Source organism: Chroicocephalus ridibundus, chromosome 3 (assembly GCF_963924245.1).
Source record: "Chroicocephalus ridibundus chromosome 3, bChrRid1.1, whole genome shotgun sequence".
Classification (NCBI taxonomy): domain Eukaryota; kingdom Metazoa; phylum Chordata; class Aves; order Charadriiformes; family Laridae; genus Chroicocephalus; species Chroicocephalus ridibundus.
The window spans coordinates 5458327-5485591 of NC_086286.1; the positions used below are offsets into that span (position 1 = coordinate 5458327).

Below are 27265 nucleotides of genomic sequence, written 5' to 3' on the forward strand. Positions count from 1 at the left end.
TACATGTCATTAGCACAAAAGAACCTGCAAGACTGTATTGACAGACTAACCAGTGGCATAAACCACTTCGTCCAAGCTGAAAGCGTCAAAGCTAAATAACGAACTGCGTGGATCACGGGGTGTGCATTTTCAAGCTTTATCTGTCTAGTAGACTGCCAGTGACTTTCAACCCAAGCGCAGTGATCAGCCTGTGAAAGTACAATATACTTAATGTTCCCTGTCCCCATAGTGCAGTGGCTTCTTGATAGGAGAAACTGAGTCAACAGATTTTGAAAAGGAGGGGATTTGCTTTGAAAAGTGTGGGAATCTGTGGAGGTGGCTAACATTGTGAAAGTCTACTTTTTATAAGATCTTCAGCTTCACTTTCCATAACACCTGTATAAGCCTGAAGCACAGTAACGCTTGTTGGACTCTATTGCATACAACTGTTCAACAGCAAGGAATAACTTTTCAAAGAACGTATTCCATTTTGTCTCTTAAAGATGCAGGTAGCGTTCTCTCTTCCTTTTTGTCTTAAATCTTTCCCAGTAAGATGACATACATTCTTTAGCTCTATCCTCATTTCTCAGGAGAAACTAAGCTGTAGTCAGCACAAAAATCAGAGCAGGTAGAGTATGGGGAGAAATTCTAATGTCTATGCATAGGACAAGTATAGAAGGTATCTATGTAGACAGTGTATTAATAAAAACATATCTAGTATATCACTTTTGATTCACCAGATCATGATGCTGGTCTGAATCCAGCACAATGCAAGACATTTTAAAGGCCATGATGACCTGACTTGACACTGCTAAGGTTGACTTAATGGAGACCCAGTGTAATTACTGCCTTCCTTACGTAGCTTGAGATGTAGGAGCTTGTGCCAGTGGAAGTTCCTTTGGATCAAATTTGCATCTGCCTGGTAGTGCTGTTTGTGCCGGTTGGGGTGCTTGCTATGACCAGCTGGGAATGCTAGTGGACAAGCCTTACGCCAGCAAAGCGTATCTGACCCCTCCAGTGGAGAGAAGTGATGTAATTGCTGCAGTTTATATGTGTCCAAGGACTGACACGTATGGGAGAAATCGTCTGATATGATTAAATAATTGCATAATTTATTAAATAAATGCCCCTCTTACTTTAAACCTGGGAAAGTGCAAGCTGATATGTCTTATCAGCTCTACTCGATGTATATTGTTGTCACAGACCTCCCACTATGTGTATTGTATTGTTTCTGCAACACCTCACCTACCACCTGCAATATTGCCATTATAATTAAAGTCATTCAAAACTAGGGTTCGTTTTGCAAATCCTTGTCACTCAGGTTTTGGTTTTGCAAACCGAACGCCCGTTCATTCCAATTTATATTGCAGCATTTGCAGACAATAGCGATATACAATATCATCTGCATTCACTCTTAAGATTAGTAAATAATAAGTAGGAATCGGTCACTCTCAGAATGTCTTATTCTTCACCATCACAAAATCAATAAAAACAGGTCAAAAGTGTGCTGTTCTTTTCTGGTTCATCTAATAGATGCTTGAACAGAATAATCTGTAGTGGGTCAGGCTTTTCTTGTTTGTAAAAACAGAAAACATAGGATGCAACCCCAAAAAGCAATTTTAACTCCACCTCAGTAGTGTCAGATTTACCCCTGGAAGAGTCAGGGACAATTTTCTCGTGCCTTCAAATGCCTGCCTTGCAAAGCAGACACTGCTTGTTTCTCGTGCTCTCACAAACCTCCTTCTAATTCAAACTGTGACCGTAGTGTGGCTGGCTTCAAGCTTCCGTTTCAGACTTCATCTTCTTTGTGTGCCGATAGCCCTCAAGTGACAAGATAACATCCGCAGGGAACACTAGGGCAGCTGACCATGCTGGAACCCTCAGTTGTCAATGAGTGCTGTAACCAGGCTGAGGACTAACTGGGCTCAAAATGCAAAAAAATATAGAAATACACCCTGAGATCTACTGGGCTTACAGGTTAAGACATAGATTCTCCCGCGCTTCTTCAATGAGCAGCTCAACTCTCAAACGCTATGCGGTTTTGTATTTCACGGAGCTTGGCTACTAAGCGGTGGCTGCATGCAGAGCCAGCACATATCCTTGTGTATCTCGGGATCTACAGATGCAAAGCGTAGCATTTTGCTAAGTTTGCTGCTAAATCCTCGAAGGGCTTGGTGCAGAGCCAGCTCAAATCTACTGGAGGTTCTGCAGAGCCAAATTTTCTGCTTCGTGTTACTTAACTTAGCACAGAGCTAGAGACAACCCAGCCCAATGTACACCGGGTGTGATAAAACAAGCGGAGACACTCTTGAAGCTCTGCTGGAGTCGGCTCAGCAGAACCCAGGCAGGCTCTGTGCAAAATCACGGCACCACTGTTCTTTGCTGTCAGTGTAATCCATTTTTTTTCCAGAAGCCACACAATCCTTGTTCCTTACTTCCCTGGCTATTGGAGACTTACCTGCCTGCATGATATTTTTCACATTCTGTTGCCATTCTTTGAATATTTAACAAGAAAAAACAATGAAAACACTACCTCACTGTAACCAGCTGAGTTAGTGCTGCTGCTGAAACTGTACTGCTGTCATTTTTATTTGTTGGGGTTTTTTTAACGAGCTTTCCTCCATGTCGAAGGTAAGATCATCTTCCTGATTCATCATTCTTGTCGAGACTGTCTAGCCAAGCTTCTGCTTTCCTCCATTCATCTGCCCTTTGTCCATCACAGTGAACAGAGATTTCTTGTTCCCATCAATTGTCATTCACTTTGCCTTTATTATTGTAACATCAACTTGTGCAGCGCGAGGTGAGATATTCATTTCCCTTTTTTTTTTTTCTTCTGTTCGCTGCTTACAGCCTTATTAATAGGGGAAATGCTCTGTTGGAATCCACAGGCCACTCTCTTTTCTTCCCCACAGATCATCCTGTAAGAGTTCCTTCTGCCTTGGTACCTGCAATGCACAGCCAGGCAACCAAAGACTAGAGAGCTGGCAAGTTGAGATAATTCATTACTGTTTGAAGTTATTTGTTATCTCAATCTCTTAACACCACTCTTTCATCTGTTGCCTTTTGTATTTTGTCATCCTCCATTGTGAGTTGGGCGGGAAAGATACTGCTTTTGTTGGACAGTTGGAGTGCCTTATTTGTTTGGAGACTCCAGGCACTAATATTGGATAAGTAACATGCAATAAAAAAAGGCTCTCTAGTGTTGCCTTATCATTGGTGTTTGACTTTTGAGAGCGAGGAAAGAGGAGAGTTATAATCAATTATGGAGAGTGGTATAGCTTTTACCTTCCAAAGCGGAAAAAGATGGAGGACGCTTTTGTTTGTCTATCCATATAAAATCATAATTGAGGATTTTGTACACATGCAAAAGAAAAAATGAAAGAATTTTGTTGTCTTCAGTTTTTGCTTTCACATCCAGAGAGAATTAAAGAATGCCTAAGATGTTTGTCCCGCATTTCCTATAAAAGGAGGTATTTTTGTCCTCACTGTAGGGGGAAGAAAAAGGCACAAAAATGCTCTTCAAAATAAAGTATGTCAAAAGATGTTATTATGGAAAGAGGAAAGTTTTTTCCCAAAGTAACTGCTTTGCTACCTTAACAGCAACAGTATTTGTTAGCATTAGGTGCAGCTGGTTTACATCCTTGCTTTTTCTTGCGTTATCCCACATGCATGAGATACACATAGAAAACCTTCATTAGAAGTTAACGTCATATAGCTTAATGAACACACTTCTAACTTGTTCTTTTGTATGTTTCATGTCCTTAGAATTAATAACTTTCACAGTTTAACAAGATTTAAGATTCCCTGTGCTTATTTCTCCAGGCACCCTAGACAAACATGTAGAACTGGAGAAACTTGTGGCCACGTTCCTTGGTGTGGAAGATGCTATGGTGTTTGGCATGGGCTTTGCAACTAACTCGATGAATATTCCAGCCCTTGTTGGGAAGGTGAGTACTTCCTTAAGGAATACCTAGAACCGTTTATTAATTGTTTTAACAACTATTGCAGTGGAAAGGCTTGATTGAGGAACAAAGCTTGGTAGCAGGAATGTGTGAGTCATAAGGCTGATGACCCTGTGACCTTAAATGTGCTCCCTCATCATTTTTTCTAACTCTGAGTGTTGCTATCACACATGCCTAACATCTATTTAAGGATAAGCGATAGGATATGGTTATTTAGCTTCTCTTAACGAGGTTACTTCTCCCTAAAAAGTAAGCAAATGTTGCATCTCATTACTCGGGTGTTGTGGGATGAAGTATTTGGGCTACTTGCAGAGATGTTGCCCAGCTGCCTGCGGTGAAAGATGATGATTAGGATATTTTTTACAACGCTTTCAGAAAAGAGAAAACACAGTGTTACGCATTCATGATGAACATATTTCCAGCCAGCCCTGCAAAGAAAGCTGGGAGCAAATGCAAGTTTGAAGTTGTGACCATATGACAAAAGTTGGGTTCTTATTTGGTGTTGAAGAGACTTCATCTCCAATTTGGGGTACCTAGCACAACAGCATGAAAATCCATCATCCTGTCAATCCCGACTCCTGACGTAACAAGCAGATACACTGTGCTGTTAGCTGAGAAAGTGGGTAGCTCCTCTTTTGTTCATGCAAGTGGGAAACAGCATGAAGTGTGTCACGTGAGTGTGAAACGGTACTTCCCTCTCGGTGGAGATGGAGTTAACTCACTGTGTGGTGTATGATCGAGATTTCTTCTGAAGCACCGGCATAGAGGTGAAGTCACTTCTTCCCTCACTATTGAAGATGAATCCACCTTTTGCAAGAGATTTCTAAAGTACATGTATACAAGGGCTGGGCAGGGAGAATTACTTCAGCTGCCCAGAACATGAACTTCAATCTGCAACACTGCTGGAGAAGTTGTCCAGCAATTTCAAAGGGAACAGATACAGAGAATTAATAAAGGTAAACGGATGAAATTGCAGACGTACATAACAGCATGAGATTCTTGTTCCTTGCTTAGCTATAAAAGAATTTTCCCTCACTTAGGTGGCCTCAGGGGGAGACTCAGGCCTCTGTCAGAGGTGGGATATTTAGATATAAGTGGCACGAATAAAGATATTACTATATATATTATATAGAATATAACTGTAACAATTTAATATATATTAATATAAAATAGTATTGTAATATATTATGTATATTACAGATATTAGGTACTTGCCCTATGTTGGGGAGATTTATTCCTAAATTTTCCTCTATAGTTAATCCTAGCAGCTGCGTTTTCTTGTCAAGATGCGTATACTCTTACTGTCAGTTCTGCATAACAGTCTTTAGGCAGATTTGTCTGAGTTATCTCTCAACCTAGGCATAATCTGTGTTTCCAAAATAAGTATTTACTTACTGTTGTATTGCCCTTTGGGTAACGAAACCACAGAATAAGATAAGATGTGTAGTAGAAAGCTAAAGAGCTAAATTAGGGTTCCGGCTTGAATTTCAACTGTGAATCCCAACTCCTGTTAATATAACGTACAAAGTTATTTGTCCTGCATTTCTATTTTAGTTTCTAAAAAGAAAATGAGTTTTCAACTGAGTTAACGAAAAATATGCTACAGGTGAGCTGTATATGCATTTACCAGAAAAAGTCTCTGCCTGGTGCCCAGGCTCCACTCACATCTTAGTGGAAGTGGGATTTATCAGGCATCGATCTGTCTTGATCTCATTTCTGCAGCCCAAAGTGGTGATGTCAGTCCAGCCTCAGTATTACTCCTCCTTACCTGACTGTCGTGCAATCCTTATATATGAGGTGGTGACTGCATTTTCCTTGCAACGCAAACTAGACTGTAGACAGGTGACAGAGGAAGCGACGTGATTTCACTATAAAGCAATCAATCCCTACTATGGTTATTCACCTCTTTCCACTTACGGGAAATATTTTGCCCCTTTGCACCACCTGGGAACGCCTGAGAATCTGACCCCACAGTTTATGCCTGCCTTTGCAGCGCGTCCTGGCACCTTCAGAAAAGTGACAGAAAATCCAGTCCATGTTTAATACTTACAGCTTAATTGGTGCAATGCTGTATCATAGACACGCGTGTTTGCTGGCACACAGCAGCAGGTTAACAGCCTCCCAGTTCATGCAGATGCTTATTGTGCTCCTTCTCCACAGGGCTGCCTCATTTTAAGTGATGAGTTGAACCACACTTCTCTCGTTCTTGGTGCGAGGCTTTCAGGTGCTACTATTAGAATCTTCAAGCATAATAGTGAGTATTGAAGTTGGAAATATTGAGAAACAGAGTTGTTCACACCTCAAAGGCAAGAATTCTTCCTTTCAACGCTTCCTTTGCTTTCCGTTCCCAGATAATACCTTTGTCCAGACAGAAGGATTAACTGTTCAATATTATGAGTGATTTCTGATGGGGAAAAATTAATAGTGTAATATTCTAATTGCTATTGTGCATGATTTGGGTCATCAGGTTGGACCTTAATTTCAAAATTCGGAGTCTTAATCTCGTTGCTCTCTTTTTGACATGTTGAACGACTGTGTGCTGTCATAAAGGTTTCATTGTTACTGTCACTATAGCCAGAACAGTAAAAACATACTTAAAAAAAACATACTACATATTTCCTGCCTCTGTTTCTAGCAGGTTCGGTGCAACCAGTGTTATATTAATGTGGCATTACTTTGAAACGGTTACTCTGAATTCCTAGGGTATACCAAAGATGCAGATGGTTATATTACAAACATCATCACAAATATTCTTTGAACTATAATTTTAGTATAGAAATCACACGTTAACTTTGCAATCATATAATTGTCTTCTAAAATACTCCTGCTTTTAAACTTTTACTTAGTTAACGCTTCTGTGGTTATTGTCAGAGACGTTGTGACTGACTTTGATGACAAGAGCTTGTTCTTTCCCCTTATTCCCCATTGTAACTGCCCGTTCCGCCCCCATTGCTGCCACCAGGCAGTGATTGCAACAGAGGTTAAGAAGCTAGAGACGTGGTGAGGAATGAGAAAAGAGGCCTTATCACCTTTGGTAATAGCTAATGCAGTCCCTTCTCTTTATTAAGTGTTGTGTTCAGCCCTGAGGTGAGCAAAAATGAATTATGTATATGCTGTAAAGGGCCTAAGGATCTGTTGGAATGAAGAGCGCGCTATAATTATTATATAAAGTGTTGTTATAATTAATATATATTCATAATTTGGGCAAGAAGCAATTTCTGAAGATCATTCAAGAATTAAAGATCATGTGAAGCCGAATGTTTTTACAGAAGTAATTATTCATAGATTAGCCTGTAGCATACCCCAACTTGAAGTCACTTCCACAAATCTGGATCTGCTAGGCATGGCTGCCATACCAGTCTTTTCTCAACTCTTCCTTAGTTTGTTCCATTCTTTATCCCATTCAAACTTAGGTTTGCATCACATCTTGCAGGATGACCTCTCACTATCCAAATCCAAATGTTCTCAGCCTCTCCACCCATCTATTCTGCGTGCAGCCCAGCTGGTTTGTGTCGCTTCCCACAGAATTTCAAAGAACATTCCAGTTTGAGGAGTGTATTACTCTCAACTGCTAGGGAAGCAGTGAGTGAAGACATCACTTGGAGCTGTCATTCTCGCTTTAAGGAATTTGGTCTCTAACTATCCCCCAATATTTCATTCTGCTCCCAAGAACCTGCTACCTAACCAGCCTCTGCTTGTGCTTATGATAAATTAAAGATGATGTTCTTTTGAATAACATGTGAACCTAAAAATAATAGTGACCTGTACAAAAGGCACTAATCCAGCACTGGAAAATATAGACAGTCCCTTTAAGGGTCTTGGCAAATATCGGTGGAAGCCCATCCAGGTTTCTTTAGAAAAACTCATTGCTTTCTAGATCAGAGATCTGATTTGCCAAAGTCAGTCAGTCTTGTATGCCACTTCTGAGACATCACCTTAACTTATTTTCAAAATGAAACTGTGGAAACGTATGCAAATACTGTTTGGAATTTGAGTGTCAGCTTTTGTCATCACAGTTTTGTAAGCCTTGAGTTGTAAGCTTAGTTGCATTTAGAGAGCAGCTCATGTGAAGAAGCTTCACACATTTGTGCTGTCTCTCTCGGCCCAGTGTGAGTCTTTCAGTACGTTAGTTCCATGGTTGGAAAGTTCTTCTGCATATTTCCTTAATCATACCCATGAATTACACATTACCAACAGCTTTTAAAATTACATGTGCAGAAATGTATGTATGTGCCTTTTGGCATGTATGGAGAAAATAAGATGTGCATTGGGGGAGAATAGCAATGGAAATGCGTGATCCAGCAGGACTGCCTTTGTAAGATGCACAGTGTCACCCAAAATGAAGTAAATGGCCTCGTTCTATGTGGATCTGTTGGGAAGTTGTGTAATATGAGTCAGTACAGCAAATTAATTAAGGACACACATTACCAAAACCTCCAGCTTCTCTTGGGAGGGTTCTTTTCAGTTAGGCAGGTGCTTGTTTCGTTAGATCAGAGCTGTGTTGCTTATGCTCCCAGGTTATCCTTCTTGCTAGTGTGTGGATATAGAGCATACATACAGGCATGCACACACATGCCCAAATTGTCAGACTATGTTAGTGCTGTCATTGTTATGCCTAGGAACCGGGGAGTTAAGCCATTATCCATGTCATGGGGCTTGATGCAAAAGGAAGGTTCCTTATGATGTATTGGCCCTGTGGACGAATAGAAAATTTTGCCCCGGGAGTTACCACTTGAAGATCTTTAATAAGCATTAATTTCAGCATCAGGTAGTAATGTGTTTTGTCTTACTTTTTAAAATCCTCCTCTGTGTTCTAGTCAAAAAAGGCAGTACCATCCACCTCTCCTTTCTAAGGACAGGGGATTGATGTATGTCATGTTATGTAAGGAAATCCACGATCCTTTAAAGAACTTGGTCCTGGGCACCAACCAGAGGATGTTGCTGTGCCAAAGGCTTGGCTAGGGCCTTGAATGAGCAGTTGGGACAATTCTCCAGCAAGGTGCAGAATCAAAGAATAAATCTGAGTCCTATCCCAAAGAGGATTAGGGCTTAATGTGCATTTCATTCTTCCTTGTATGTACGGAGCCAAATGGTGTGCTGGCAGGGGTTGGCTCATCTCCTTTGGAGCTGTGCCCGGTTACAAACACACATACTGTTTGAACCCGGTATGGCTCTACACTAAAGACAATAAAAGAGCTGCCAGGCGGTACCACCACCAGTGCCCGAGACATGCTTTGCGTGCAGGACAATCAGAAATAAATTCCAATCAGGCGGCAGATTTTGAAGTTACCTTTTTGCTATTAGAATGCAGCTTGAGAAGGGAGACCTTTTTTCCGTGCTCCTTCTTGCTTACATCAGCCTCTTTTGAAATGCTGCGTAATACCCTTGATAAAACTGCATATAACATATTTACTTTGGCTCTGACTTCCTTGGTTGCACATGTGTAGAAGAGGCACTGGGAGAAGGGTGAGGTGTGAATGTTTGTTGCAGTTATTATAAATGGTTATCAAAATGAAGAGGAATAATTATGTAACGATGTAGTGAAGCAATGGGACGTTTTCTGAACCAGCTACTTCCTGAATATTATACAAAAAACCTGCACAGCTGTGTGCTTGTAACCTCCCTTCCTAACAAGCTTGGCATTGTAAATCTCTTTCCCCTCCCTCTTTTTTTTCCCCCTTGTTATGGAGAAACTATTTTTAAAAGCAAAATTATAGGAAACTTTCTTCAATGATAGTATTTCATAGAACAGAGAGTAAAACTTGCCATTTTAAACTTGCTACTGAAGCACGTTCATCTTTCAAAGGCGATGCTGTAGCTAACACTGTAAAAATGTGTTATTTTATTTCAAAGCATATAATCTGTAAAACTGGATTTATTTGTCATTACACGAAAGTAAATAATTCTGGTTACTTCATTAGTAACCCAAGAAGTAATCTCTACCTATCATCTGAATTATGCATAATGTAATTCTTATTCTTTCAAAAGTTCATGAAATTCTATTTCAATAAGTGGGTAGCTGTGCTGGGCGTTTCACTTTTCACAAAATAATCTGAATGGTTTTTCTGGAGCAGATGAGATTGTTACACCTCTGTTCTTCTCCTAAGCAGAATAAAAGGCATCGGGATGTTTCTCCTTTTTGACAAAACCATTGCACAGGTGTATCAGAAGGTTTTCAAGCCTTAAGGTGAATAGTAGAACAAAAATGTGCTGTGGACCTATAAGTGCATTTTTATTTGGACATGGGAATGTGCCCTGCCACTGAACAGTCCCTTCCTTGTAAACAGACAGGAATTTACAGGCCTGGGCTGAGAGAAACACACGGGCACGCACCTACAGATGATCTATGTGAGAGAAATTTAGGAGAATACTCCATTTCGTCCCTATAACTAAAAACTACTGAACCAGGGCATTCCTTTCCTGTGGGCTCTCATTAGCGCTGTTGCTAGTCTTCACCCTGCCCAGGTCACACCAGTATACCACAGGGTATTTGTCCTTTAAGGGACTTTTTCTGTTCCAGAGACTTGTGAATTTCTGGGGATGCTAGTAGCAAAGCTCAGCTCCCTGGAGCTCCTGCTCTGAGGACGGGGTGTAGGGGAATTTTTAAATTACTTTTTTTTTTTCTTTGTTTTTCTTTTTTTTTTTTTCCTCATTTTAGGACCTGACCAGTCCTAAATTCATGTAGTAGTGTTTTTAGTGGGCTAAAATCATTCTGACGTGCCCATAAAGCATTTGCCTTTTGTCTCCCCTGCTGTGGTGTGGGCACCATTCGAGTTACCATTTCCCAGGTGGTGGATTTGTTTAGGAAGCGAGAAAAGAACTGTGTTTTTACGCTGGAAATGCAGCCAGCAGCATGGCCCAACAACTAGGATGCAGTGGGAAGAAGGTAGGAGGCTAAAATACCTCCCCACCTCTGTGGCGGTAGTGGCCTGACCTTGGCTAGTTTTGTGCCAGAAAGTGTCTGTTATCACCCTTAGCAGGCCTGGGTTCCAGGGAGCCTCTCCCACCCTCCCCAGGTCACCAGCATGGAGGTCCTTCAGCTATATGGGGGCTACGCTCTTGGATGTTTTTATTTCCTGGCCCGGGAAGAGACTGACTTATCACCCGCTCTTTTTTATTTCTAAGGTGATCTTTTATTAATATCCCATATTTTACAGCACATTTTCAGAACCTCTGACCTTTATCTTGGTTAAATATTAGCTGAAATCCCTTGACCCTTCCAATAAAACTTGAGAAGCAAAACGAAATAGCTAACCATTAATCAGCTTGTGATTTTTATCAAGGGTTTTCTGTCACACCAATTCTGGGTCCTAGACTGGTACCAGGTGCGGCAGTTTTGGGTCTTGTACTGGTATCAGGGGAGTCTATCTTTGTTTATTCAGTGGACAGATGAGTGTGTTACCGACTAACTACATCCACGTGAATTCTGTTCATATCAGCCTATATAAGAAGGTGTTGTACAAGGCTTAGGACTTGTTTATTCTTTCTAGTTCTACCACATTTTTCCCGTATAGCATCAAGCGACTCAACAGCAGTCATATTTTTAGGTGTAGATTTGCAATTGCATGAGCAGTCTGTGGGAATGTCGTGAATGCGCACGGAAATCGGGCCAAGTGGAAGAAAAATTTCCGGTTCTCTTCATTCACTTCAACGTGCAATCAGAACAAGCGATACGATGAGGAGGGCAGGCAATTGCAAGGCAGAACCAAGCACCTTGTTTAGATGAAAATCTGGCCTCTCATCTCGTACTTGAACCCACATCTGAAATGGGGATCACGGTAGTACACTCCTAGCTCCTCCTTACGCACCTTGTCGGAGCGTTGTGAAAGTAGTAAGGGGGTTTGTGGGTTCTCACAAATCAGGTGAGCGATGACAGAAGTGTGTCATGCAGGTGTGAGCTGTTCAGGTTTCCATACAAAATATAGTTTCCTGCTTGGACGACGGTTGTGAATTTATGTTAATCCAACTCTGGCATTTCTCAGTCTGCTCAGACAAATTAATGCTTTGGAGTTCAGATTTGTGTGCCACGAGGACACCTTAAAGAGAAAACAGCTACCCGGAGGAGTTGTAGTTAACACTGAAAGAACTTTTAGGCAGCGGAAGGCCCTCACTTTTCAGTGCAAATAGATTCTCTAGCAAAAAAAAAAAAAAAGAAGAGGAAAGAAGAGGAAAAAAAAAAAGAAGAAAAAAGAAGAGGAAAACTATTATTGCATGCCTTTAAGCAAGCGAGCAAATAAAATAAGGGGAAACCAAAGAGATATATGAACAGCTAAAAATTAATGAAAACTCTCTTTGGTTGCAAAAACCGAAGAGTTTGCAGTGGTTTAGCACAAGATGGTTCCTTTATTTATTTGTTTTTTCCAAAGGTGGGTGGCCTGTGAATTTAAGAAGGGAGGGCAGTTTTATAGCTATTACAGAGCAGGATGAAAGGCACATCACCCACTAAAGTTTTGTCCTCCTTGAAGCCTCTGGCCACTATCAGAGACGAGATCATTGCACCAGATAGGTGGACCGCAGCCTAATCCAGTTTGGCGTGTATTTCCCTGTGACACATACAGACGCTGCCACAGAGAGGAGACTGGTATATCCTGCTCCTAGCATGCTGTGTCTGCAGTTGCCCTCTCTGATTTGAGAAAGCCATGTCTGACTTGCCAAGTGTGGATAGGAAGCTTTCCTGAGTGAGCGTTCCTTACTTTCACGGGGATTTATATTAATTGAGGGGCAGGGAGGGGATTCTCAGACTGTTCCCGTGGCTGTAGTAATCACCACTCCCACCACCCCATTCCAAACGAAGATATTCAAAGCTGTCATCTCAGGGAAAGGACTTTAAAGATGCTTTTGGTGGACTTTTCAAAGACTAGGGTTTCACTAGAATGAAAACCACTTTCTACAGTCCTACGGTTACTATTTAGATCGACAAAACCCTTGCAGTGGCTTCCCTTTGTTGCTTTAGGGATTTGCAAGGAGGGACAGCATTGGAGCTAGCCGCAGAGTCACCCACAAAAGGACAGTGACCAGGAAAGGTACCGGCGGGGGGAGAGCAAGAGAGGACAAGGCAAATGCTGCAGCAGGGGAGAGGTGGTTGCATGGGAGGCTGAGAAGGGACAGGTAGCCCCAGACTCTGTGTGAACTTGCGTGAGAGTGCAAAGTAGGAGAAACTGAAAACGAGAGTGGCAAACACGAGGCGAAGGAAAGAAGGATGTAAGGGTAGTAGTAGCCTGTATATTTTAATTAAAAAAGGATTCAGCTGACATCACACAGGAGATTTCCAGCCCACGCGGAGGAACGGTGATGACATCCCCAGCATTGCAATGTAAGGATGAGGGGTGGAGACGCCGTGTCTCCCTGCAAGGAGGTACTGAGTGTGCCTGGGAGAGGGCAGGGGCCCCTCCAGGAGCCTGGAGTCCCACCTGCACTGGAGGCAGCATGACACACAGCTGCCTGCCCAGGTCCGGGCTCGCTTCAACCCACTGGCAGTTTGTGTTGTTAGTATTTCTGTTGAAGTAACTCTGAAGGAGCCCAAACAGGGATTATGCAAGTCTATATTAAATTCTGAAAAACCCAAGAGATCCGCTGTCCCCGCTTAGGAAACTTTATCCTCCATACCTAGACAATGTACCGTAGGGAGAAGGCGGAAATTGAGACAAGGATAGATTTGATTGTGCTTTGACTAATTAATCTAGTGAAATGCTTAACACCACCTCCTGGGCTGGTGACCGGTTGTTAGCCATTACCACTAAAAAGCCTGGGCTGGTGATGGTCAAACGAGGAAGGACAGTTATTTTCCCCATAACTGGTTATTCAAGATGGGCTTGTGCAACTCATCATCTCAATGTCCCAGTGTTTCACAGCCTAACTATATTTAATGGGCAAATAATTTGGTATCCAGAAGTCACCTGGGGTTGCACTGTTGTTTTTCCTGGCATTCAGTATATCCCACTTTCTGCACGGTCCAAGCACAAGCACGTAGACAACACCGCATCTTCACTTTGAATAACAGAGGCGGCCTTTAGGGCGGCAAGATTAAAGGTAACATTTTCTCTTCCTCCCAATTTCCCCCTTCCAAATGAGGCACTACGTGCACAGAGTAAAAAGGTCAGTAACATTTATTTGCACCTAAACAAATTATGTGTTAACTGTTACACACCTAAGAAAGGGTCACACATACATGTTTTTCAGAAGGAGACATCAAAATGAAAGTGAGATAGCCCTGATCCTGCAAACGAACATGTCCTTAGCCTGTACTTCAGCCGGACTATGTCAGTGTGAAGTCAGACAAGCTCATCCCTCGGAGAGGTTCTTCCCTATCTGCCTTCTCATGTTCCACACTGGACAGAGGAGCTATTCGCATCCGTGTATTTTTCAAACAGCTCTATTAAACAGAGTTGTATATATTTAACTTCTCCCTATCCTCTGCTTTTTCCTCTTTCAGTGTTAAAACAACTGGAATCTTCAAGCCATGCTTTTAGCTCGGAGGACTGGGCAAACTGACTTTCCTGAAGTCTAGAAGCAATCTGGACTGACATGTAGACAAAATATAGAATTGAAAGACCCTGTGTGATTCAGAGGAGGGTTTCAAAGGTCCCAAAAGGATTTAGGTGACAATGACATCCATAGACAAATAATGCAGTGCTAGGAAAGAGGGCGCCCGAATTTTACTTTGAGTGACTAAGTGAGCTTTCTGTCACCCTGGGCAGTCCATTAGTTCTCAGAACTCAGAAGGATTTCTGAATCCTCAAAAGACAAGAGAAGGCGAGCAGCTCTCTTCTATGAAATATGCGCATGCTGCAAATGCTCAGCTGGGTTATAAATTCCCCTCTTAAAGCACCAAGGAACTTTTTTTTCCTTGATTGCCATCTAGTGGAAACCATGCTGTCTGCATTGCGTTATTCATAACAGCATTTCTCTCTCCGAGCTTATTGAGCCGTGCAGATAATTGTACTATCAAAATGAGGGGCAACGTATTGTGCATGTTTTGTGCTTTGTAAATTATAGCAAGGTCTTGCCTAGGTCAAGAGATTACACGGTAATGTGCAGGGGGCACAGGTGTTTCTGGGAAATTTGTCTTTCGCCACCATTAGTAAACGGTACTAGCAAGAGGTGGGGTATCAGGATGGAAGGTTCAGGGCATAACCTGGCCATGTCTCAGGTCATAGGTTATTCATGATGGACAGTTGCTGTGCAAAGGGCACAGTTCCAGTCAGGTGGAAACCAAATTATATGTCAATATTAATACATCTGTGGTGCATTTTCTTCACTTGGGACAATGGTATTTTACAGATTAGCCTTGGTCTATTTTAGAAGGTTATAATGACTGCATTAAAATGTGCGGCTGAAACAGTGGGGCTATATCATGGAAAAATGCCGTTGATTTTCTCAACCCACAATTTGAGCTGATCTGCGGTGTTCCTTGGGGTAGTACATGTCTCTGTAAGATGTTCTTTGAAAACATTTTGAAATGTCAATCCAGATTCCTGAAAAGTACAAGAATAATTCATTTTGGAGAGTGTTTGTTCATGTGAAGACACCAGAATTTTGTTCAGATTTCAACTCTGCATTGAGAGTCGCATTTGGTCTGATCCTTATTCCTGGGATGTTTCTAACATTGTTCTGGGCCTCCTTATATTGAAGTCTCGCCAGCGCCAAGCCTTTTGGCACCAAATTAGCGGATCCACGCCGCATGTGTGTGCATCCACTTGTCTCTCCCTCTCTCATCGGCAATCTTTCAGTCACTTTCCTTCTTGAGAAGGACAAGATTTCTCTTGCTGCCATGCTGGTGTGCTTCACACAGCCAGATCCAAACCTTTGCTGAAGCAACGCATGTTCCTGAGCCCGTGGTGGTGTTGGAAAGCAACCAAAATGTCATTATTCGGAAGCCTTGAGACATTATGAATATCAGCAACCCATACAGAGAATTGCTGGCAATTAGCCTCAGTACTTAGGCGAAGTGGTTGCCTTTTGCCTTTAAATAAAAACATATGCCAAGAATTTCTAGAAGTTTCCCAGATAAGGTGCATAACTGGAAGCTTTTTGTAACTCTCCTTGTCACGAGATTGCAGGCAGGCAAACTAAATCAGTCATTGGGTCTTGCCTACTAATAAAGGAAGTTTATCTTCAGGACACATGTTTTTAATGTTGTCTTTTTCCGTATAGGAGAAAATAGTGCCCAGCAGAAAATCAAAAGTTCTTTAGAAAAATCTTTGTTAATGTTTTTCCTAAGTCCTTTTTCTTTTTTTTTTTTTTTTAAATAAAGATATTCAGAGCCTTGAGAAGCTGCTGAGGGATGCAATAATATATGGGCAGCCTCGAAGCCGCAGAGCATGGAGAAAAATTATCATCCTCGTGGAGGGCATTTACAGGTATGTTTGTGTTTGAGAAACACAAGTACTCTTTATCATTTCTGAGGACAGAATGACATATTGAGTGAAGTGAACGTTGAATCTAGGTATCTAAGAGAAATCTTAATGAGAGTGGAGGGTACAACAACATTCTGTGATCTCATAAACATGTTGATTTCCATTACATCGGTCTGAGCCCTGGTGTAACTTGCTCCAGTTAGATCCTGTGCGTTGTTCTGAATGTTGATTTAGCAAATCGCAGTGAAGTGGAGGATGTACAGTGAGAGCAAGACAGATCATCAGCTGGTGCATGTTGTCAGAGATGTGATAAAATTCATGGAGCTATAGCGGGTGAGGAGTTTTGCGAAGTGAGTAAGCTGAGTTTTCTGAAGTTGTTTGTTATGACGGGCAGATCAAAAGACAGCTACACAGAACTAATTAAGTTCTGCATGCCCCGTTCTTACCCAGCTATTGGAATCTAAAAACTCAAGCTAAAGTGATATCATCACCTTTCCAGTAATTAGCGATGGATCTAATGGACTCTCACTTTAACAGGAAAAACAATTAAAAGACTGGCTTTCAAAGAATTATATAATGGTATTTCATGTAGCCCCAGTCCTTGGAGGAATTTGAATGAGATAAGCGCCTTTGAGAATCCATCAGATAATATCAGCATCAATATTACCATGTAATTATAGAGCATCCTAGTCAGATAGCTCTGGTTCAGTAGTGTGGTGCGTTTTACACCCAACCAGAAAGACAAACCGTCGCTTGAGCTGAGCAGCAAAGCAGAGGCACAAGCCAGGCTCACCATCTTGGGCTTCATCCTGGCAACCGCTCAAGTCGGGAGAAGGTTGATGGGGAGGCAGCCATGGGGCTGGTGGACAGCAAGGACCTAGAGGAAGAGGAGGGAAGGGTTGAAGAAGCAGGGATCTGGACAGTAAGAGGGTTTACAGGGATCTAGGCAAGGCTACTGTGGGGATGGCAAGAGAGGGGAGCAGTAGGAGAAGGATAATTTTGGGAGTAGTGACACCCACACCGGAGAGAAGGGAACCAAAACCACTGATTCACAGGATGTGACATGGTTTATGAAAGCAACATTAAACTTTATACGTAGGGATCATATCATGTGTTGCTGAAATACAGACAGTCTGGATGGACAGTCGTTTGTGCCATTTTATTGAGAAATGGTGGCACAGTTGAGCTGATTAGCTTTTTTCATGAGGAATCTTTTACGATCTCATGTCATCACAACTTCATAGTTGTCAGTGCTTTCTTTTTATCTAACATTTTCCATCTGCAAATAGAACAAATCAGTCCTTATCTAAACACCTGTCACTCAGAGCTGAAACAGGTCGGCAGCAGATCAGCTGATCCAAAACAGGCTGAACGTCCCCTTTCAACCAGAATAAACAGAGCAAAACTGCAAATAAACATAGCTTGGCACTACTAAAAGAAAGCTCAGATTTAAGGACTTTGATCATGCAGAACTTAAGTGGACCACCAACATTTTACTGACAAATATTCCCATCGGTCACATGGCCTGCAGAAAATGCTCCAGCTGCTGAGCTTTGTTCACTTTTAAATCCTTTACCCTGGATATTGACCACTAGGGAGCAAGAAGGTAGACTGGTGGCACAGAAGCATATATCCGTCCAAGCAGTGAGACCAACCCACTGTCAGATATTTGCAACTATAATAACTATATTTCCAGATGTATATTTGATATAGAGTTCTCTTTTCCTCTAGTTGGGGAGTTCGTTTGCAAAGGAGATTTCGTTCTCAAAAGTTGGAAGAACCTTAAAATAAAAATAAAATAAAAATAAAAAAAAAAATGTTAAAACTCAGAGAACCTCACTAAAAAGGAACCGGAAAGGGTTAGCCCCATAAGGGCTAAATAATGTTAGGACCACTCTCATGCCCTGAGTGTCTGTGCCTCTGAAAGGCACAAAGTAAAAGAAAAACAAAGCTCAGGTCTCTCATAGCCTCTCCTTGGAAACTAGCCCCAGCAGTAGCTAGGTTGGTCGCTTAGTTGTTTTCATAGTCTAAGCAGATCAGAAATGGAAGATTGTGGTTTGGTTGCAAAGCAAGCCTGCTCTGACTTGAGGGAGAATCCCACCACGCCCCACCGTGTTGTATCCCTGCCATCGCTGCCAACCCGAGATGCGCGCAGCTGATCTGCCCTTGCTGGGAACGGGCTCGCAGGCCGTGTAGTCTAATCCAGTAAGTAGCTAATAACATTTCATATGCAAAAGAAAAGCTGGAGAAAGACATATTAGAAATACTCTTACTTTTTTTGTGCGCGTGTTCTTTCCTTTCTTGGCCCATGATTTTTGAAAGAGACTAAAATTTTCCAACCCCATATTGGCTAATGTTAGTTTTCTTGAAGACATGCCAGATGCCAAATTAACATTCAGCTAGAGGGTTTGAGAGGAGGTAGAGTGTTGTTAATGTATTCTTCTTATAATAGTTAATGCTGCTTTTTTTTTTACTATTTTTCCCCTTAACGGACTTAAGTTATACTTCAGGGACAACTAGTACAGAATTTAAATCACTTGGTCAGAGCCATTCTCCAAGTTAAAATATCTTGACTTGCAAGTTTGGCTTGGCAAATTTTTACAGAAATGCTTTTTCCAGAGATGCAAAAGAAACACTAAGCTTTCCTTCTTTAAAAAAATATTGTTATATGGGACACCATAGACTTAGTATGATGAAGTTGATGGTATGGAAAAAAAGTTTGCCTTCTTTTTCCATTAGGAGTATGTTAAAGTGTTTACACTGTGCATAGGCCTGGACTTACCAGCTGGCAAAATTTGAAAAGGGTCATTGTTAGCCAACATGAGCATTTCTGGAAATCAGACTTGTGTTTGAAACCATAAACTGCAGATTTTGGTTGGTTACAACTGGAGGCAGAATTGGCCCCTTGAGTTGGGAAACACTCGAGCTACGTGTCAAATAAATAGCAATAAGTATACGTTTGTTTGCTTTTTAATGTCTCCGTTATCTTAAAAAGAAAAAAAAATCATCAGAAGTAAAAGTAACTGCTAGTGAAAGCTGGTTCTTAACTTGGACTAGCCTAGGAGCAAATATATTCCATTTGCACTCCAACCTGAGAGAGACCATCTAGCCATCAATCTTCAGTACAAAAAGCATGAACAGGATTTGGCAGTGTCCAGGGCACAAGTTAAACTGACTTGCTAAATCATATTTCTATTATTTAAATTCCAGCTTATGTTGTCCTTGGCTTCTACCGTTTCCAGTTCAGGATTAATCAGTAACTATGTTCTTACATGGTTTGTGGTAGGCTTCTGCTCTCTTGCACGCGTGTTTACCTAGGAGTCAGATAGGCCAAGGCCCAGGGCAGGAGTTATGGGGCACCAGAAACTGATCAAAATAGGTTGTTTCTCATTTGTTTTTTTCCCTGCTTTTAATTTAATTTGAGTGTTTTCCCTTCCAGCTCAGAAAATAGCTCTCTGATCAGTTAGATATTGCCCAGTGCCTTTTCACGTGCGTTAGAAGTTCCCTGGGATTCAATGCCAATACTGTAGGAAATTTATCAGGTTATTTTTTATTTCCTGGGATTAAGTGACCGGACTTCCAGAAAAGAATGGGGTAACATTTAATGTCTTTGGCCAGGGACCAGCTTTAAAGGTTAACATTTCTATCATTGCAGTGTATTTGAGGTTGTATTTGAGGACGGGGTTGGAAGGTTTCCTTAAAACCATTGCTCTAAAGTACAAAACAGATATTGTTGTATGAACATGCAAGGTTTATGTAACAAAACAATACCTAAAGTAAATATTAAAATAGAATGCATACATCTTGGGAGTAACAGGTCAGGAAAGGAGGGATTTTCACAATTACAAACTAGCCTGAAAGGGGTACAGATAAAGTTTTCAGATGTTGAAAGGATAAAGGTAATATAAGGCATGTTTAGAGATGTTGAGTGATGCAGTTATGAAGAAGATAATAGGTTGAATAGCGGTAAATTAATTTTCTTGACAGAAAAAAAATTTGAAACTGTGGTACCATAGGGTGTAGGAAAACACTTTCCCTGAGAAGTTTCAAATAAACTGGACAAAAATTGCCAGTATCCCGTCAAGAGCGAGCCTGTGTTCCAAGCGAAGTGACCAGCACAAGTGCACACCTCCTGTCTCTCAAAGCACTTGGCTCCACAGTTCATCAGCTGCATCAGGAAGAATCTCAGTGGTTTGGTAGGGATCGAATCAAGCTTCAAAATTCAGTGATCCCTAAATTTTGGATTCTCTCCTCACATCTGGAAGTAGATTCAAACTGAGTGTGTACTGAAGCAAGCTTTTGTGCCCACCCGCCGAACAAGGGAGATGAGGGTCAGCTAGAAGCTTTGTATCCCTGCCACGAAGCTAATAGTTTTTGCTACAAGACAGGATGTAATACCACATAATGAGAACGTCTGGCCTGGGCAGTGCCAGCTTCTGTTTTTCTGTATCCAGCTTTTTCAGTGTGCCCTGTGTGCTTGAGCAGATCTGGAAACAGATCAATAGCTTTGTAAAAGTGACACAACCAGCCTGAGACAGAATGATTACAGTTCATTTCTGGCTTTCTGCTTCAGACTCAGAAGACGTCAATATTTACTGAAGGATTCAGTAGACTTTCCATTTGGGCTACCCCGAGGGGTTATGTGAAGTGAGCTTTACCTTGGAGCAGTTCTAAACAGGGCGGTGTTCACATCACAAACCATCTCCCAGGGTCAAAAGAGAGACCAAGAACAGAGTAGGCAGCAAAACAGCTCTCATCCCTGCCATCAGGAGGGCTGAGATGGTAGCAGAGAAAATGTACACGAAACCAGAAGCACTTTATCTACTCCGTGGACGTTTCAAGGCCATGTTAGGATCTCTGTCAACTGTTGTAACATTTATGTCAGCTAGCATCTTTCAAGAGCAGTAAATCAACGCTGAAACTGAACACAAGTGCTTTGTTTTGCTAAACCACTTAGAGTTTGAAGATAAATCTCTTACTCATACTAGGAAGAACAGTTTTCACTAAATCCTCTTAATGGTTAAATTTTGCAACAGCCGTGTACCAGCTCTGTTCTGGGATTCAGCAGCAACTTTGCTTCCATTCCACAAGTATGCAGCAAAGCAGCCTCTGTATTTTTAACATGCCTTTTTTACGCTTGCCTTTTTGAAGATAAATGCCGTCTCTCCCATCTGAATCTCTGTGAGCCGCTAAGCCTAATGACGTCCGTGTGAACGTGGAAAAACTGTTCTTGCCCTTCTCTGCCAGGCTGGACCGCCCAACTATTGCTGGAAGGTGGAGGGTGGGATGTCTATTTGCTTGCCTTTGCAGAGGTGCTCCTTGGCACCATGCTTACTCTCTGACCATCCAGCCAGCCTGCAGACCGACCAGACGCAGCCAAAAGCTGCCATCCCCAGCACGCAGGGATGCCCAAGCACACCCAGTGGCTCGGTGTAATTTTTAGCTGACTTTGACTCTGGGCTGTGTGAAGGCTATGGGCTCTGCCCTTGTATTCATTAGGAAAATAGCTGCCGTGGTTCAAGTTGCTTCCCCCCCCAGCTGCCAAGCGCCATTTGGGAGAAGTGAGAAAGCCCAGCCTTCAGGAGCTTGCAGTGCAAACCCACCCTTCTTTGCAGCAAGAGACCGTGGTGCTGGTATACAGCCCCACAGCTGCCTCTTCTATTGCTGGCCAAGACACAAGGCAAGATTTGCCAGCAGGCACCTGACAGCCAAAAAAGTATGCCACCAGGAGCACGCAGCCAGGCTCTCCGAACCTCCCAGTACGAACAGCATAGGCAACCCTTGCTCTTGGTGCTCCCCTGCGCTGTTCTTTCTCTAAGAAGACTTGCCTATGGGTAGGTCTCCTTCAAAACTGGGGACCAAGCCGTTTCCAAGCTTACCAAGGAGACCAAAGGATGAAGGGGAACAAAAACTGTCAGAAATTTCCCATCCTGAACGTCCTGTGAAAGCCACTGGTCCAGCATCTAAAAATTGCCAAGAAGTTGTTTGCACTGTTCTTTTGTACATGCTATTTGGGAACAAACTCGATGATTCTGCTTACCTAAAGCTCTGTAGCATTTGCAATCGGATACACCTTAGCCGCAGGCCTTAGCCACGGAGCACTGGTTTTCCTGGCACACAGCGCGCTCACTTTGGTTTTCATAGGAAGTATTTAGCATTTAAAGACCTGCTCACCAGAGCTAGTGTAAGAGAACATGTTTAACTCATTATGAAATGAATACTGAGTGCAGCAGAGCGTATCCAAGCATAGCTGTAGTCATCTCACAAAGGTTTTCAGGACATAATAATCTTCACAGCAATACTATTGATACTTAATCCTTATGGGATTAGAGTGTATTTCTTATGAGTCTCCGTGGGCTTTCATTTTGCAGTACAGCTCCTCTGTGCCTTCTAACTTACTGACATGATTACCAACAATACAAAGGAATTATCGTCTCTTCTTATTTCTATGAATCTCAATAGACTGTTAGTGCAAGTTCCAAATTTTTCCTGCATGTACGGAAGTAAAAAGAAAAAGAATGGAAACTTTTTTCGCATACTAGGTATCAGGTTACATTTCCTAAAAAGTACATATCGGGAGAAACAATTGGCAAAAGAGGATTTGAGCTCCCTTTTGCAATCCCTGACTCTGTCCACTCTGAAAACTGGGGCTGCTTTGAGTTCTGGCACCATCTGTGCATTTCAGGGGGCCCATCTCCTGCATACGTTAGACCCAACTGCTTTGCACCAGGGTAATTTGCTCTAGAGCTGCTACCCCCAAATATTGCTGACGATGAAGTAAGCAAGGATCAGACTGAATTACAGTGGCTCCCTATAATTCATTATGATACCTGTTTTGTAGTGAATTGTAATGTGCTGCTTCGGGTGAGTACCTCCCCCTTGCTTTATACCTTTCCTTCTCTTTTTTGGCATGTTGAAAACTTGCAAACGTTCAAAGACTTTTTGACTGGGTTTGGTTTTTTGAATCCTAAACCTGTTTGACCGTTTTATAGTCACCTGCAGATGTGAAAGGGTTGCAATTCTTCTTTGACCTGTAAATACAAATTGTGGTTCCAGAAGGTCTTTCATGGAGTAAGGCAATTAACGCCTATATTTTCTGGCACTATCTTTAAGAGAGAGTACAGGATTTTTTGTTCTTCCACGAGAGTGCATTTCACCCATGATTCTCTCCGTCTGCAGCATGGAAGGGTCCATCGTGCGCCTGCCAGAGATAGTCTCCTTGAAGAAGAAATACAAAGCCTACCTCTACTTGGACGAAGCTCACAGCATCGGTGCAGTGGGCGCAACGGGCCGAGGAGTTGTGGAATACTTCGGTATGAGTCCTGACGATGTTGACGTATTAATGGGAACATTCACAAAGAGCTTTGGCGCAGCTGGAGGATATATAGCTGGCAAAAAGGTAAAAAGAAAACAGAAATGTTTTAACATCAAGTAGGGGAAGTATCTTCTTATTATGTATGATATGTTTCATTATTTTTTTGTGTAGACTGCTTTGCAGGAGCACTGTGCTAAAGTTAGCAGATTTTTGCCTGGACCCCAAACGCATACCAAACAGTCAGGCTTTTTCTTATTTTTGTCTCGTGTTCGTATTATGTAATTTGCTTGGGTTGGGTATTTCTGTGCCACCCTGATGATTGCTGTTTGTCTTGGAAATGTTTAGACACGTTGTGGTTGGCTAAATATACTTCACTACGTTAATTTGCATGCAGATTGCTCATTACTTTGTTTCACATTTGTAAACAGCGTGTGGAGCAATATTGAGAGATTAAAGCCACGGTTTCATCCACTGATAATAAAATTCCTAAACAGTTGTGGATTGTCATAGTTGCGTTTTTTAGGAGGCTGGAGAAAGAGGGTTACCAAGGGCCTTTTGCAATAGTAAAATCCCTGTCCTCAATTGCTCTGTGTACGTTAACGAAACACCAGCTTGCCAACAGCAGATGTCAACAAAAAGTAGAGCTGAGCTTGCTTTAACTGGGAGCGTAGAAGAAGAGAAAAGCATAACCAGCACCGTTGTGAAATGTCGTTGGTTTTGTTGCTTGACAGAGATATCAAGTGGTTGCTGATTATTTACCCTTTTCATACCCTGCTGAGTGTATTTCTTAAGTCGTTTGCTGAATGAGTAGGGAGCCTGTTTAGACAGCCCATAGGGTTGTTGTCAGGATAACATTTATAAGGGTAGCACTTGAGTAGAATAAAAGGGCTGTGAGAAAATCTAAAGTGCATATTTCTTACTGGGTTTTTTTGGAGTTGCCCCCAAAGATCTTAAAACAGCCTATCGTAATACATCAAGAATCAATTTTTTTGTTTCCTTTGCTTCCTGAATTTGTATCTGAAGGTGTAACTCTTACCAAAGACAATGTGGCTAAAGTAGCTAGAAATTATAGGAAGCCTAAACATGTGAAAAGCAGTATAAAGTAATTCATCATCTAAACCTTAGAAGTTTTCTTAAATGACAGTGGGTCGCTTTTTTCAGGCCTCTGAGTACCACTAAGCTTTGCCTTAGTCCTCGAAGCTTTGGTGGCAGCTGCTCACCCGACATGCTTAGGACACTTAAATTCATTTCTGCAGCCGAAAACTCACTGTGGCACTGTTTATTCTGCATCAGCTAGAGCACAGAAGCCTGCTCGGCTATTTGATCATTACAACTGCAATGTAGAAATGCATAATCTGTATAAGGTTAGGTAAATCTTTATGCTTAGCATTGGAGTTACCGCATAGACTCATACAGCTTTTTTGGCAATAATTTGTGTTACTCTCGTTGGGGTTTTTTTCTGGTGATGTGTTTTATCAAAGGCAGTTTTTAAGCAGGCCTCATCCCTTTCTCACTAATGCGAATTCAGCTTTTAGCGTGGTAACTGTTACTCTGGTGTTTTGCACTAGGAGGTATAAGCTGTCATAACAATGACGGCCTTAATCAAGCGCTCGATTCCTACAGCGTCCCTGGTCTCAGGAGAGTTACTGGTGTTTTAGACATGCCTACAGTACATTAATGCTTTTTCTGGGAGCGCAGATTGTGCTCTTAGTTATGCAAGGAAATGCTAAAGCAGCTATACCAACTCTGACACGACTGCCCCTGCCACGCTGAAAATTTCAGTTGAAAGAAATTTATATGCTAATAGCCAAAGATAGATCCCGGTGAGTTTGCTTTTCCTGGGTTAGGTCTTGTGGCAGAGGAACTGTACTGGTGTCTCGTAGGCTTTGCTTCATTCCCAGAGAGGAACCGAGCGGTATTTTAAGTGCAGCTGTTCGTTGGTCTTTAAATGATTTTGGCTCCTTTATAATATAAAGTCTTAGCACAGAAGTAAACATTATTCCATTCGAGACTTTTGTTTCCGATGTAATTGCCCCACTTGTATGGTAAAGTATTTGCACCTGCCTGATGTTTCTTCAGGCCATATATTAACAGTAGCAGCCAAGAAAGCAAACCAATAACTGGTGAAACGTCCTGTTCCTTTTGCATGTTCTTGCTCCTGCAGTAGTTAAGAGGTAGATCTGCTGTTTGGCCAGCTCAAAGCTCATTCATGCTTTGTTTTGCTTGTGTAAGGACCTTGTGGACTTTTTACGAACTCATTCTCACAGTGCTGTCTACGCCACATCTATGTGTCCACCCGTAGCAGAGCAAATCATCAGGGCAATGAAATGTGTCATGGGACTAGATGGGACAACACAAGGTAAGCCACCTTCTTTAGCTTCACTTATTTCAATTGCTACCAGAGCATCTGCTGCGTTCAGGCGCGCAAAAAAATGTCACCCAGCAGCAAAGTAGTATGGTAATGCAATGCAAAGGAAATAATTCTTACTGTAAGATTAATACCAAAATCATCATACTTCTAAGTGCTATCAACTGTAATTCTTTTTCCACGCTCATCCACATGCAGCAGGGATGGAAGCATTCTGGAATTCTGCTCTCTAGTTGCCAGCCCACTCCCCTTTGTAGCAACAAAGAGAAGTACATGAATTGCCCTTTGAGTAGATTGTCTTACTTTTGATAAGGACATGCCTCCGTTTATGGGCTGGATGCTGTCAGTTCAGCTTCATTTTAAGTGTGAGCCTTCAAAATGGCAAGCAACTCAAGCATGGGGCAGAATTTCAAAGCAGGCAACATATATTAAAGAATAGTATGAGAAGATTATTATCATAATTCCTGCCTCTCTCAGACATTAATTATGGTGTCCTGAAGCTAGTATTGAAGTACATTTTGTCCCAAAAGAATTGACTACTTGTTGTCCTTATGAAAAATTAGGTTTATTTATATTCCTCTCCTGAAGTTGCAGGTGCAGCTGCTGTCCAACCCTCTGTGTAGCATGCTTTCTAGGCAGCAAGTGACAAAATAACTGTGTGACATATCTATCTGCTACTATTTCAAAGTGATACTGATACCTATTTAGTGTTCTGGGACTTCAATACCAACTCAGAGAAAAGCTGGTGTTTTTTTGAATTTGTATAGTTTTTTGTAGGAATGCCTGAGAAGCACGTAATCATTGTGTAACTTGCAGTCGAAGATGCAGATTCTGCTGTGAATTGGCAGTCTCTTTTACACTGGTCCAGCAGGACTGTGCTGTGTTATTTTCTCTTACCTGCACAGGACTGACGGAGTAATTCTGTATGAGCCCTCCCTGATGGATATGACCGGTGTAAGGTGGGAACGGAAAGGAAAAAGGTCATATGAGAGGAGGAAAGATACTGCTCTGCGCTATTCTGTTGCAGTGCCCTAGAGGCGGTTTCAAACCATGGTAGACACAAGGCTATTAAGACATTTATCGCAGCCCTTCAGTGAGGTCAGAATTTACAGGACCCCAGTGTACAAAAGGGGGGATGGAGAATCCAGTCCCAGTGCCAAGTTCTGCCGAGTGCAATAACAAAGTGCAGCGAAACTCCGGTGCAGTGTGTAGACAATGAGGAAATGATGCTTTTGTCATTTTGGCAGAGAAGTCAAGAGTGTAACGACTATTTCCAACTTGAAAT

General features: G+C 41.9%; 1 protein-coding gene across 5 annotated transcripts in view; it reads left to right on the forward strand.

Moving 5' to 3' along the window:
* SPTLC3 (serine palmitoyltransferase long chain base subunit 3) overlaps positions 1–27265 on the forward strand; it is a 333553-nt gene that overhangs the window by 264580 nt on the left and 41708 nt on the right. For all 5 annotated transcript variants that reach the window (XR_010070121.1, XR_010070120.1, XR_010070122.1 and 2 more), the window contains 5 exons: positions 3802–3926; positions 6102–6195; positions 16195–16300; positions 23477–23696; positions 25845–25971. Coding sequence is in view for 1 of the 5 variants with exons in the window: in XM_063327823.1 (XP_063183893.1) it covers positions 3802–3926; positions 6102–6195; positions 16195–16300; positions 23477–23696; positions 25845–25971 (672 nt within the window). In the remaining 4 variants the exon portion in view is untranslated. The remainder of the gene's footprint in view (positions 1–3801; positions 3927–6101; positions 6196–16194; positions 16301–23476; positions 23697–25844; positions 25972–27265) is intronic.